This window comes from Myodes glareolus, chromosome 22 (assembly GCF_982192425.1).
Source record: "Myodes glareolus chromosome 22, mMyoGla1.1, whole genome shotgun sequence".
NCBI classification, from domain to species: Eukaryota; Metazoa; Chordata; class Mammalia; order Rodentia; family Cricetidae; genus Myodes; species Myodes glareolus.
The window spans coordinates 46267340-46282463 of NC_142047.1; the positions used below are offsets into that span (position 1 = coordinate 46267340).

Consider the following 15124-nt stretch of genomic DNA (forward strand, 5'->3'; position numbering starts at 1 on the left):
GGCCGTGCGGGAGTCATGGCGGCCACGGAGGCGGCGGCGGCTGCGTCCGCAGCTCCGGCCCCGGGTGTCCCGGCCATGCCGACGAGCATGCGGGGAGCCGCCGCCGCCGCCTCGGGCCCGTGGAGGCCGTCGGAGTCGCGGCTTCAAGGCAGCCGACCGCGACCGGCTAGGGCTCGGGCCGCCGCGGTCCCGGTGCCACCGGCCCGGGAACTGATCCAGCCGTCTGTGAGCGAGCTGTCGCGGGCTGTACGCACCAATATTCTGTGCACTGTGCGTGGCTGCGGCAAGATCCTGCCTAACAGTCCGGCGCTCAACATGCACCTAGTCAAGAGCCACCGACTGCAGGTGAGCTGGCCTCGGTGGGGGGCGCGGGGTCTGCGTGGTTTGCGGGGTACCCGGCGACCTGCGCCCGACCACGCACGGAGGGAGCGCGGGGCGCGCACACGCACCGGGCCAGCCGCTTCTCGGTGGCGTGCCCACAACACCACAGCGAGCTGCCTGTTACCCGGGTTCTTGGATGAGCGACAGGTGATGATGCCACTAAGGCACCTAGGTGCAACCCCAGCGCTTTCCGCCCCTTACGCGAAGCCGCCGATGGGTCCGACCCGGGTGGTCATTCAAACGCAGCTGTAGGCTGGGCTCTCGGCACTTGAGCTACAAGTTTCACAGGGTTGCTAAGATCAACTCTGCGCCGGAATGAGAGGGGAGGGTGGCATCTCTGGATCGTTAGGAGGAGGTCCACCGGTAGATAGCACAGTTGTCTGAGCAAGACCTCCCCGTGTTACGTAAAAGGAGACAGTGACTTTCAAACCTGTGGTATATTCTGGAAGCTTGGTAAGAATTAGATGTTGGGACCCCGCAGCAGATCTGTTAAAGTCACAGCATCACCGCTTTTAGAAAAGGAAGCTTCCTTCCACCATGAGATCTCTGTATGCCAGCAATGCTGTATCTGGGAGACACCAGTCGCTGAAATCTGGTTTGTGCAAGTTACCCTGGTCGGATCGGATCAGAGGGTTGCAGACTCTGTCTGACCTTCCGGTAAATCCACTTTGGGCCCTTTCCCATGGGAACTAATCAACAGCAACTCTGAATTTTAGTCTGTAGTCGGGCAAATAAGTGTGTACCTGAGGGATGACCCGACTGAGCAGCTGCACACAAGAGGTGGCAGTGATCTTACAGAAAGGTCAGTCGGGAAATGTCAGCAGGGCCATGCTGAGGAAGTTCTGTGCAAAAGTTTGGGCCTCCTTAAATACAGCTCTCCATGGGCTTCGACCTACAGTTTTCGCTTTCTTCCTAAATGTTAATGAAACCCTTCCTTTTTCTCACCACCATTTAGGTGACAAGTGTGTTTGTAAGAATTCTACAACCTAATCCCTCAGTTGTAACTTGCATTCAAAACCATAACCTGCCTTCAGTATTGTCCCCTTGCTGATAGGTTCGTTCATGTCTCATGTAGCCAAGCTAACCTCAGACTTACTATGTAGCTGAGGATAACCATAAACTTTTAATCCTCCTGCCTCCACCTCTCAGATGCTGAGATTGCAGGCATGCACCATCAGGCCCAGCTTTATCCGATGCTGGGAATCAAACCCAGGAAGGAAAAATGCTAGGCAAGCACTCTCCTGAGCTACATTCCCAGTCCCCACGTTGTATGTTTCTGATTGCAAACCAAAGCTGCCAGTCTGACCAAAGACTTCCTCAGTCTTGGCTGCTGTGACTCTAGCCAGCATTTCTTAGCAAGTCTCTTGCTCTTTTCTCTGGAGCTGCTGTTAGGAGTGCTGTGCCCCTCAAACCTTTTTATGCCTTGGAAGCCCAAAGCTCAGGAATACACAAGAGGCCAGACATACCGTGAGAGGAGGTACACGTCTGAGCCATTACAGATCTGGTTTCATTCGGTTCTCTTCTGAGGCAGTGTCTTACTACGTACCCCTGGCTGGGCGGAACTCATTGTGTAGACCAGGGTAACCTTAAACTTGCTGGGAATAATGTTGCTGTCTCTACTTCCCAAGTGCTGGGATTGCAGCATGTACTACCATGCCCTGCTCTAGCAAATATGCATGTCAAGAGTCAGATCTGTACTCAGATTTGAGCATGTCAGTGTACTGGTGTTCTCTTTTACCTAGATCCTGTGTGAGGTCATGCTTTCCAGAATTGTCATTCATTTTTCAGATTCTCTTACCTGGAGATAACAGTAAACCAGATGTTGAGCAACAGAAAGATGGCCTGTTTGGCAGTATTTAAACTGCCTCAGAACTGTGGCCGCTCTTTCCACACAGCTCACCTCCCTGTAACCTTGGCTTGGTAACCTCGGAGCCCACAGCCCTAGGCATCTGTTGTCTGGTGGAAAAGGAGTCCGTTTTTTTCTAATGAAGGGAACTGTGTGACTTAGCCATACCTATGTGGTAAGGCTCATTATAGATGACTGTGAGCCACCATGTGGTTGCTGGGAATTGAACTCAGGACCTCTGAAGGAGCAGTCAGTGCTCTTAACCTCTGAGCCATCTCTCCAGCTCCTTCAGTTCAGTTCTTGACTCTCAGAATATTAGGGAAGGGAAGAGTGTGACATGGGAACAAATGTCTTTTTGTCCCCAAAAGGCACTATGTGTTTTGGGGATCATGACGAATCAGTTAGGTATGTGTACCCCCTTCCTGTTCCAAAGCTGCTCTGAAGACTACCCGATTAACTGACTTTTTTTTAATTAGATTTTTTTTATGTGTGTCTATGTGTCGATATATGCTCACAAGTATAGATGCCATTGGAATCCAGGGAGGGTGTCGACTCCCCCAGAGTTAGAGATACAGGCGGTTGTGAGCCACCTTAGCTGGCATGGATGCTAGGACCTGAATCTGGGTCCCCTGCAGGAACAGAACACAGTCTCAGCCACTCTTGGCCATTTCCTAGCCCCATATTGACTGTCTTCAACTCAGTGGAAAATTTCATTGTCTGGGCTACAGCTACTTGTGTGGTTCTAATTTCTTTTCTTGTTATTCTGTTTTCCTGGCCCTGATAATCTTTTATTCCCTCCCCCATTAGTTACATGGTTATCTTATTCTAATCCACCCACAGCCGAATACCTAAGCTTCTGAAGGAAGGCGGTTGAGACCGAGGAGCTATGAGCCACCTTTGGTTTTCCATGGGTTCTCAAAATAAATGCCTGTCTATATTCCACGCCCTGAAAGAAAATCTGGACATGTCATCAGCCAGCTGTGCCTGCAGTGGGCTCGGCAGAGAACGGGAGCCGTGAACTTTTGGAGTGAGAGCTGAAATGACCCAGAGGAAGAGTGGGAGGAAGCAGGCTCTGCCTGACTGCTGGGATGCCTTTGACAGCAGGGAGGGCAGGCGGGCACTGACGGAACCTGTTGTCAAGCAGCATTCATGTTTTAAAGCCTAGCTCAGTGGGTTCTGCATCCTGTTCCATCCAGCAGTGTGCTTTCCATGATTTCCTGTGAAATTGTTTTAGAGGGGAAAGAAAGGCTGACGGGTTGTTCTGTAGACAATAGTATACAAAGGTTACTGACTTCCAGTTTAGAATAGGTAAAAAAGCAGACTGGGCTCCTTGGGTGCTTTCTGTAAGGGTGGGGAGGCACTGGGCATTCTGCCGCCATCTTCATGGTCTTCTCCTTGCCTCTCTTCAGCCTCCTTGTTCTCCTTTCTCTGCTCTTTAAAGCATTTTTGTTTTTATTTGTGTGTGTGTGTGTGTGTGTGACAAAAGTGTGGGTGCTTAGAGAGGCCAGAACTGGCACTGGATCCTCTGAAGCTGGAGGGGGACCCAGTGGTTGTTATAGGTGGTGTGTGAGAGCTGCCAGCTGCCACATGGGTGCTGGGAACAGAAACAGCAAGTGCTATTAACTAACCACTGAGCCACCTCTCCAGCTCCTCTGCCTTTCTTTTGTGTATTTTTTTCCAATCCTGGGGGGCTGTTGAGTATTACTTAAATAAAGTATTCCCACATTTCCATCCAAGAAAGGCGTGTTTGTTTGGAAGTAGAGCACCTTCCGAGAACAAAGTAGATCAAGGGAGGCAGCAGTGATGCGGGGGGGGGGGGGGGGGGGGGGGGGGGGGGTAAAAGTGTCATGGCTGACTGTGGACACAAGACATCGTCCCCAAATGGCAACTGTGACTGTGTAAAGGACTGCGGGTGACTGCTTTCCTGCTGTGATCCTGTTGTAATGTGCCATTGTGTCTCCACTCCCTAGCTGACCTTTGAACTCACTGTCTCAGGATGCAGGAAGACATAGGCACCCCAAAGCCCTGTGGGGAATCTAAGATGAAGGAGTTGGCCCCCAGACAGTGGGGAAATGTGTGATGGTGGGTGGTTGTTGTGGCGCAGGGGTTTTACCATCCACTTGCACGAGTTTTGAGGTCTCATCTCCATATAAAGTGCTGCTCTGCCTTGGGCAGGCCAGGTGAACAACCAGTAGAATTCACAAGCTGGTAGTGAACATTACTGGGTGCAGACTGCTCCTGAAGCCACCAGGTAACACGAAAGGTTGGGAAATTTAGATGACAGGCTGAGCATCTGAAATGCTCCAAATCCTTGGAGCACCGACATGAAGCTCAAAACCTTGAGATTTGGGATCATTTGGGGGTTTCCAGCTAGGGACTCAGCCAGGAAAGTCTATGCAAATATCTGAATCTCAGAGTCGGTTCTGGTCCCAAGCACTCTGTGACGGATATTTCAGTCTGAGTTCCAGTAGGTGTAGCAGTAATGCAAGGAAGGGTGGGAACTGTGAGTGTCCCAGGCTGGTGAAGTCTGGACGTGGGTGGCGTTGGGAAGCTGTTGAAAATGATCTGAGCAAGGTAATCCATGATTGAAGGTAAGTTTTTAAAATGCTAATATGAAGTAGGCAGTGGTGGTGCACCCCTTTAATCCCAGCACTGAGGAGGCAGAGACAGACGGATCTCTGGGAGTTCAAGGGTAGCCTGGTCTACAGAGTTATTTCAGGACAAAGATATGCAGAGAACCTGTCTCAAAAAGCCAAAAGTTAAAAGTAAAAATAAAAGAAATAGAGGTTAAAATAAAGCCACGTAAAGATGGAAAATACACAGAGAATCTTGATCCTGTATGCTATTATGCTCTCTTTGAATTATTTAAATGCTGAGGAAGGAGCAACAGCTGCTAAAAAATACTTGCTTATAAATGCTGCAGAATTAATCCAAGATAGGTATTTTGAAAATACTTTGACTTCAAAATTGAAGTCAAAAGGTATGTTACTTTGGAGAAGAGATTTTGCTTTTGTTTTCACAGAAAACGAGAGGCTCTGGATTTATTCAGAGTTAAGAAAAATCACCTTTGATCAAGGAAGGCCACCTGAAAAATCTCCAGTAGGAACAGATGGCCCAGATGTCTGAGTTCTTCATCCAGAACAGGTTCAAGACTGCTGCTTGAGATGATCAAGACTCACAGGATACTACAGTCAGGACTTGATGATAATTTTTTTTTTAGGTCCCCATAAGATTATCAGTGCCCCCAACCAGCTGGAAGTAGCCTGGAATACTATGCCCACATTCCCAAAAAATGGACTATGGATATTTTCCTTTGTTTTTTTAAAAAGAGGGGGAAGTGGTACGGAAGAGTTGTCTGTATTCTGTCAATCTTGTTTTAAATAAACGCTGGTTGGCCAGGCAGGGGGCAGGCGGGAAAGCAAACCCCAACAAACAAGCCAGCTCTTCATGTTACATCTGGCAAATAGGCAGGATGCCCTTTTTTGGCAATTTAACAGCTTGGGACCTGATGATGAGTATGAACTGGCTGGAAGAAACTCCATCGTGGACATGTGCGCTAAGGAGTCAGGAAGCTCTTTTCTCTAATAATACTAGATGGGGAAAGTATGAGTCAAGAAAACATTCAAATGTTTTCTTTTCCTTTTTGGTTTTTCAAGACAGGATTTCTCTGTGTAACAGCACTGGCTGTCCTGGAACTCACGCTGAGGAAGGCAGATTACTCACAAAGATCCACCTACCTCAGGCTGCCTGAGTGCTGGGAGTAAAGGAGTGCACCCCCATGCTCCACCCAAAAGTTTTTTTATAAAAATAAAAGCAAAAAAAGTCCTGGGGGCGTGGCTAGAAGCCACCCAAGCACCCTCCATGGGGCTACTATGATGTGATGGAAAGATGGAGTAGGAGGTGGAGATGGGATGGAGGTGGGTAGCAGCGGAGATCCAGGCTGACCAGCTCAGCTATGGTGGGGGGAAGCAGTGGAGTCCTGGGCTGACCAGATCAGCTATGGGGCGGGTGGACGGGGCGGGAGGAGGGGACCAGTGGTAACCCAGGCTGACCAGGTCAGCTATTGGGCTGGGAAACATTAGAGACCCAGGCTGACCAACTCAGCTACCACCCAGGCCCAGATCCAGAGCCCTGAGTTGACCGACTGTGAGCTGACAGCATGTGAAGGCGTCAGCCCCGTGGAACCATAGCCACAGGATGTCCATGATTCTGGGCAACAGCAGGATATCCGAGAGGAGTCTCAGTGAGGGTCCAGTATGGATGGTGCAGCATTGCGATGAAGGCTGTTTGGGCAGAAGAGTCTACCCTGTGACACAGCGCAGCACCCAGTGCTGCTATGACAAACCAGAGCACCACAGAGAGACAGGAAAGGCAGGAGCAAAGTGACCACAAGGACAGGCGGCTGCGACCCATAGAGGAGCAGGCTGCTGCCCAGAGGGTTGGCAAGATGGAGTTTTTAATCTTAATTTTTATTTTTTTACTTTCTTTTGGGGGGAGCTTACAAGGGTGGAGGGCAGAAGGACTGAGAAATGAGTGGGATTTAGGTGCATGATGTGAAATTTCTAAAGAATCAATTAAAAAATTATGTCAAAAAAAAAAAAAAAAACCCTGATAGGGCTGGAGGTTTGGCTCAGTGGTTAATAGCACAGGCTGCTCTTTCAAAGGATCCAGACTCAATTTCCAGAATCCACATGGCAATTCACAACTGTCTGTACCTGTAGTTTCAGATTATCCAACATCCTCACACAGATATACATGCAGGCAAAACACCAATACACATAAAGTAAATACTTTTTTAAAATTATATTTCATTTTTTATATAAAAAAAGCTGATAGGGGCTGGAGAGATGGCTCAGTGGTTAAGAGCACTGACTGCTCTTCCAGAGGACCCGGGTTCAAGTCCCAGCACCCACATAGCAGTTTACAACTGTCTGGAGATCCATTTCCAGGGGATCTGACACCCTCACACCAATGCACATGAAATAAAAGTTAAATAAACCATAAAAAAATATTTTAAAAAAAAGCTGATAGACGAAATGAGATTGCTGATGCGGGACACCATCAGCTGTCATTAGCAGCAGGCGCCAGTGCTCAGCAAAAGCACTAGTTTCTTGGTGGTGAATCTTTTGACAAAAAACAAAAGAAAAAGGTTGGGGAGGTAGCTCAGTTAGCCCCACAAAACAGTAACAACATAAACAGAAAGCTAAAGATTGAAGCTAGAGAAATGGCTCAGTGTTTAAGCATGCTTTCCAATCGTCCAGGGAACCCAAGTTCAGTTCCTAGCTCCCACATACGTCAGTTTGTTAACAGCCTGTAACCTGTAACTCCAACTCCGGGGACTCTGACGCCCTGTACACATGTACAGACATTAAACACATATATACATAAATAATATTCTTTAAAAGAAGATTAAGGAGGCAAGCTGAGTAAAGTAAAAGCTGTGGATCCTTACAGAGTGGTGGGCAACTAGGATGTATGTGAAGAAGGAACAGAAAAGGACGATGTAGTGGCCACTTAGAGGGTCCGGAGGAGCTGGAATTACAGCTTTGGTTAAACAGTGATGGATGAATACTTTCACTGGAAACTGAAGAGAAAGGAGACTTCAGCGGAGACCATGTAAATGTCCATATGAGTATGAGTTTAGTCCAGTGGTTCTCAACCTGTGAGTCTCAACCCTGCGTATCAGATCACAATTCATAACAGCTATGAAGTATCAAGGAAATAGTCTTATGGCTAGGTATCACCGCCACTTGGACTGTATTAAAGGGTCACAGCATTAGGAAGACTGAGAATCACTGCTTTAGACAGTGCCATGGCATAGTCCTGATGGAGTAGCCAGCACTAAAATCTTGGAGAGATGGCTGCATCTGAAGTGAACAAAGACAAGGGATGGAGTTTGGGCAAAACCGGACTTCCTTCCCTTTTAATGAATGGGTAGGAAGGAAGGCCACATGTTCCTCTTAAGAACCAGGGGGACATCTGATCTGCTAGAGCACATGAACTGGTCCTGCAGGACCTCCATGTCACCCAGCAACAACAGGATATCCAAGAGAAGTCCCAGTGAGGGTCCAAGATTAAAAGTATAACAGAAACCAGAGGCCTCAGACCAGATCAGTGACTCTGCAGTGAACATTTGCACATAAAGGTATATGGAGAGAAGGGTTCACTGTGTGACTCACTGTGTCACACTACAGCTTCTATGATGAGATTTTCCTTGTTTCTTTTTCTCTGAAAAGTTATCCTGGGGAGGTTGCAAGGGCAGAGGGTGGATGTGAAGGCATGGGAAATGAATAGTCTCAAGATGCACAATGTGAAAGACACAAAGAATAAAGTTGTTTTTTTTTAAATATTTATTTATTATGTATACAATATTCTGTCTATGTGTATGCCTGCATGCCAGAAGAGGGCACCAGACCCCATTACAGATGGTTGTGAGCCACCATGTGGTTGCTGGGAATTGAACTCAGGACCTTTGGAAGAGCAGGCAATGCTCTTAACCTCTGAGCCATCTCTCCAGCCCCAAGAATAAAGTTTAAAAAAAAAAAACAAACCCGTGGGAAGACTTAGGCCGGGCAGTTAGTAAGTCTCATACCCTGAGTGCACAACAGATAGAGAGGAGGGTGTGTCCCAGGGCCATGTACCTCTTAGCAGGAAGCCAGAGGAATGGGATTTCTAGGTGTTCCGCAGCAGCTGGCACCTGAACTGCCACCCACTTCTTTCTCTAATGGCTCGTAGAAAGGCAGGGCACCACCCACCCGCTTCTTTAGAGCCGGCTGAGAGTGATCAGACAAGAATTATGTCTGAAGCCACCTAGAGTCTCAGGCCAAGAGTGAATAGCCACACAAAGGACTTGAATTTGATCCCCCATAGAACCCGTGTAAAAACACCTGAATGTGCTTATAATTCCAGGGCTAGCAAGTTCCAGGCCAGTGAGAGACTCTTTCTCAAAAGGACTGGTCACCATTCCTGAGGCTGTTACCTAAGGTTTTCTCCAGCCTCCACACATAGGACATTTACATGCATTTCATTTTTTTTAAACTCCTGGTTGGCATCACTTATAGCCTGATGTGGTAGTGTAAGTACAGACCTGTCTGCTCCAGAGACTGAAGGAGGAGGCTTGCTTGAGCCTCGGAACCTTCCTGAGCAACATAGTAAAAACCATGTCTCTTAAAATATACTTTATTTCAATTTATTTGTTGTTGTTATGATTAGTGAGGGGCTTACTCATGTATGGATGTCAGGACAACTTTCAGGAGATGGTTCGCTCCTTTCATTGGTTTCAGGTCACTGGACTCATGTAGCGTCATAGAGCCATCTCACTGGCCCAGAATAAAAAAATAAATAAAACTTTTCAAAAGCTAGGCATGGTGACGCAGACATTCCAGACTACTTCCGAGCCTGAGGTAGATGGGCAAGTTTAAGGCCAGCTTGGACTACTTAGTGAGGACTTACAAAGGGAAGTTCAAGAGGAGGAGCTGGAGATGGTAGACTATTGGGTTAGGAAAAAGTGGATTGCATTTAGCAAAAACTTACCAGAAGTGGGGAGGTAGCTCAGTGGTTAAGAGTACTGGCTACCTTTCCAAAGAACCTGAGTTCAATTCCCAGCACCCACAATGGCAGCTTATAACCATCTGTAACTCCAGTCCCGGAGGGTCTGGTGCCCTCTTATGGCCTCGGTGGATCCTGGCACAGAAAACACCTATGTACGTGAAATAAAATGGATTGGGGGGCTCTTCATGTGGGCTAAGAGGTGACTCAGTTTATAAAGAGCATGTGATGCAAGCATGGGGACCTATGTTTGGAGGCTAGGCCTGTATAATGCTGGGAAGAGAGATCGGACAAGCCCTGGAACCTAGTGGGTTGATGAGCTCCGGGTTCTGTGAGTATAGTAGGTAGGTGGGTGGATGGATGGATGGATGAGTGGATAGATGGGGGTTTTTGGAATAACTTAACAGGTGCAGTCCAGCTAACCCAACAATAGGTGGCTGTGAACAGAAAGTCAGGAATCCAGTAGTTGTTCAGTTCACAGGGCTGGATGTCTCAGCTGGTCTTGAGTATATGTTAGAGTCCCGAAGAAGTAGGTTCTAATGCCAGTGAAGAAGTGGATGTACTAGCCAGGCAAGGGCAAGGAAGCAAAGAGCAAGTGCCTCCTGCTTCTGTGACCTTATATATAGAGACTTCCAGCAGAAGGTTTGGCCCAGATTAAAGGTCATCCCACCTCAAAGTTCTGGACTAGACGTGGATTCATACACTTAAAACCAAACAAAGATCTCTCACAGGTGTGCCCTCCATTTCTGGATTGTAGTTCATTCCAGATGTAGTCAAGTTGACAACTAAGAATAGCCATCATAGTGAGGGATTCTATCTCCAAAAACTCTAACGGAGGCCAGTGAGACAGCCCACCAGGTCAAGGTGCTGGCTGTCAAGCTTGCAGATCTAAGGATAATTCCCTGGGCCCACATAACAGTGATAGACTCCTACAAGTTGTCCTTTGACCTCTACATGTGTGCTGTGGCAGATGCAAGCACATACTAAGTAAATAAACATGATAGTAAAAGTAAAAACAAAATGGGGAATGGCTAGGAAGATGCCTGCTCTTGACCTCTGACCGCTATATACTTGCACAGCACGCATGAGCACCTCCATGTGTGAGGACTCAGACACACACACTGGAAAGCAGAAAGCCACAGTGCTCCCAGTGAGGCTGAGGTCCTTTTCACAGGGGATTTTCTCAGGGGCTCACACTAAGAACGTGGTGAGGATGAGAAACAGAAGTATGGAGACGCCTGGGAGCTGGGGAGCAACTCTACTTGCAGACAAACTGGCTGGGAGGGCAGACGGATGCCCGTTTCCTTTATCTCTACCAACCTGTGGTGATGGGTTTTGTAAGACAATTGTTAAGTGAGGTGTGATGGTGTACCCTTTAATTCCAGCACTCCAGAGGCAGAGACAGGCAGATCTCTGATGCATTTATCTAATTATTTTTTATCAATTAAAAATAGGGACTCAGATATCAGGGTAAGAACCTGAATGATCAGAAAAGCGGTGGAGAAACCACCAGTGACATCCTAGCACTTCCGATCCTCCATCCAAATGGACTGAGATCACTCTAAGCCCTGCCTTACTTCTACTTTCTGTCTGTCTGTCTTCAGTCTTCCGAAACCTCTATGATTAATTTTGCTCAGCTAGTGGATAGCTCCACCCTCTGACTCAAAGCAAGGTTTATAGTCATAATGTGATCAGAATATCACACAACAGAGCTCTGATTTTGAGGCTAGCCTGGTCTACATGAGTACCAGGCATAGACAAGACTATATAGAGAGACCCTGTCTTGAATGAATGAATAAACGAACGAATGAATGAATGAGTGATAATTGCTGGATTTTACTTTTGTAGGATGGCATAGTAAATCCAACGATAAGAAAAGACTTGAAAACTGTCCCAAAATTCTACTGCTGTCCTATCAAAGGATGTCCTCGAGGCCCTGACCGACCATTCTCTCAGTTCTCTCTGGTTAAACAGGTATGTCACTATACCTTTTTCAGGATGGTTCAGTTTCCAGCAACCACATGGCAATTTACAAACGTTTGTCGCTGAGTTCCAGAAAATCCAACACTCTCTCTGGCTGTGTAGGAACTACACACATATGGTACATAAGCATACATGTATTTAAAGTACCCATACACATAAAATTAAATCTTTTAAAAAAATAAATAAATAAAAATGGCATGACTAAGGCACCTTATAGGAAGAAGTGTTTATTTGGCTTACAGTTCCAGAGGGATGAGAGTCTGTCATGGCAGGGAAGTGGGGCAGCAGGCAGGCATGGTGGCCAGAGCAAAAGCCAAGTATTTGCATCTTCCACTGCAGGCCGGATGCTGAGGGAGCAAACTGGGGTGGCTGTAGGTACCCAAGTCTTTTTCCCTTTTCTTCCTGGCAATTTGCAGGACCGTTTGACCTCTGGCTCCCTGGAGATTCTGCACTAGCACTGGCTTGAGGGTATAGCTTAGAAAGAATTTGACTCTCTTTTGTTATGGTAATTCCACCTGTAAACAAGGTTCCAGCTTTGGGCCCTATACCCTGCCACGCCTGGCTCCCTCAGCTGATTCTGCCTGAGGCGCCGCCGGGCACCTATCATCCTATTCCACTGCTCCTGATGGGAGGGGGCCATGCCCTTTTGAACCCTCTTGCCCACTGGTATAAATACCCGACTTGAGTTTAATAAAGTTGCCATTTACTCTTTGGTAAGTGAGCAGGTCTTTTTGTGTGTCTGTTTAAACCCTTAGGACAATCGTCCATTCTCGTGGACTCGAGTTCAGGAAAGCGCGTGCCTGAATCGGGCCTGGGTATCCACAGAAAAGTGCGAAGGCTACAGGTGGCATGTGGCTTTGAAACCACAAAGCCTGTCCCCAGTGCCATACTCCTTCCAGCAGGAGTTCACCTCCTAAACCTATGTAAACCTCCCATACAGCACCACCAGTCAACTGGGGAGCGAGTACTCAAATTTCTGAGCCTGTTCTCATTCAAACCAACACATGGTATATAGGCATAGACTTGGTTGTGCTCTACCTGATGAGTAGGCAAAACCAGGTTGTCTTGAGAGGAGGGAGGGGACCCGCTGCTGGGGAAAGAGAGGTTGGAGACTGAAGAGATTGATCCTTAGGGCTGGAGAGAAGATCCAGTGGCTATAAACACATACAGTCTTGAAGAAGACCTATGTTCAATTCCCAGCACATATGTCAACAGTGGCTCAAAGCCATCTGTAACTCCATGGACATCTGATTTGTCTTCTGGCCCCACAGGCACTCTACTCAAGTTCACATACACGCATAGAGACACATACATAAAAATTAAATTTGGCCATGCAGTGGTGGCACACGCCTTTAATCCCAGCACTCGGGAGACAGAGGCAGGTAGATCTTTGGGAGTTAGAGGCCAGCCTGATCAATAAGAGCTAGTTCCAGGACAGGCACCAAAAACAACAGAGAAACCCTGTCTCGAAAATCCAAAATTAATTAATTAATTAATTAATTAAAATAAAATTTGATAAACAAAAGTGAAATGATTGCTGAAGTTCTGCTGGAGAGTCTTGAGAAGGACATTGCAGAGACTGTATGCCTTAGTAAGGGTGTCTATTGCTGTGATGAAACACCATGACCCAGAACACAAGTCAGGGAGGAACTGCTTTATTTGACTTATACTTCCATATCATAGTCTATCATTGAAGGAAGCCAGATCAGAAACTCAAAACAGGGCAGGAACCTGGAGATAGGAGCTGATGCAGAGACCATGGAAGGGAGCTGCTTACTGGTTTGCTCATCGTGATCTACTCACTGGTTCTATAAGACCCAGGACCACAGTTCAGGGATGACACCACCCACCATGAACTGGGCTTTCCTATATCAGTCACTAAGAAAATGCCCTAGAACCAGAGCTTATAGAGGCATTTTCTCAATTGAGGCTCCGTCCTTTCAGATAACTGTAGCTTGCGTTAAGTTGATATAAACCTAGCCAGCACACTGTATATTCTTGGCCCACAGCACTTAATGTGTAGTTGAGAATCTGAATACACGGGTTGGTTCCAAGGCAGCCTGCCCACTCTGCAGAAGGGGAAGCATATGTTAAACTGAAGCTTGTCTGCTTGCAAATGCTATACCTGGTGATCGCTGGGGGTGTGGGTGGATCTTAGTGTGATGCTGTCTCTCGTCTTAATCCCAACTGTGTTTTTTTGCAGCACTTTATGAAAATGCATGCAGAAAAGAAGCACAAATGCAGTAAATGCAGTAATTCCTACGGCACCGAGTGGGACCTGAAACGACATGAGGAGGATTGCGGTAAGACCTTCCAGTGTACGTGTGGCTGCCCCTACGCCAGCAGAACCGCACTGCAGTCTCACATCTACCGAACTGGCCACGAGATCCCTGCAGAACACAGGTAAAGCACAAAGAGATGATGCTGAGTAGCCGTGGGGAGTTGGAAAGGGGGTTTCCTGCGGAGCCAGCCATGTAGGGAAACGAAAGGAACAGGGCACAGAACCACCTCTCCAGCCCCCGAAAAGAACTCTTTTGGAATAGCAGCAGTGATAACAGAAGAGCACTCCTGGACCAGGATCTCTTTTTACTTCTGTGTTTGAGCCTAGGCCTGTGGTCCTCCTGCTGCAGCCTCCCCAAGGCTGGGCTCGCAGATGTGTGCACCAGCGCCCAGCTGAGCCTGAGCCGCTGACCCACTTGCTTTGTATACTTTCTCCTAAAGACTTTTATTTTCACTTACATGTATGTGTACATGTATGTGTGCATATCACTGTGTGTGAATGATACATGTGTGTGTGCATACCACTGTGTGTGAATGACATGTGTATGTAGGTTCCTGAAGAGGCTAAAAGAGGGCATTGGACCCCCCAGAGTTGGAGTTACAAGTGGTTGTGACCTGTCCAATGCAGGTGCTGGAAACAAATTCAGGTCCTCTGGACAAACAGCAAGTGTCCTTACCTGCTGGGCCAGCTCTCAAGCACATAGTTCCTGAGGCTTCCTTCCTCTTCCCATTGAGAATCTCAGCTTTCAGCACCTTCTCTAGAGAAATGAATTGCTGGGCACTGAAAGCTGCATCGTAACGCAGGGTTCCATTTGCCTGTTTACTTACATCCTATGGTGCTGAGGGTTGAATTCGAGGCCTCATGAATGCTAGGCAACTACTCAGCCCTGAGTCACATTCCTTCCTCATTTTGCTTCTTTTTGACACTGGCCCTGAAATACTCTGTAGCTAAGGCTGGTCGTAAATATTCTACCTCAACCTCTGTGTAGCAAGGATTATAATTCCAGGCCCAGCTTTAAACTTCATTTTTAAAGATCAAATTTATGTTTGATGCAGTGGCTTTCTGCTGTAGGTATAGTACTTACA

The 15124-nt window shown here is 47.3% G+C and overlaps 1 protein-coding gene across 1 annotated transcript in view; it reads left to right on the forward strand.

Moving 5' to 3' along the window:
• Atmin (ATM interactor) overlaps nucleotides 1-15124 on the forward strand; it is a 20179-nt gene continuing 5055 nt past the window's right edge. The window contains exons 1-3 of the mRNA XM_048437348.3: nucleotides 1-345; nucleotides 11624-11749; nucleotides 13962-14161. Of these exons, the coding sequence (XP_048293305.3) occupies nucleotides 16-345; nucleotides 11624-11749; nucleotides 13962-14161 (656 nt within the window). The 5' untranslated portion in view covers nucleotides 1-15. The remainder of the gene's footprint in view (nucleotides 346-11623; nucleotides 11750-13961; nucleotides 14162-15124) is intronic.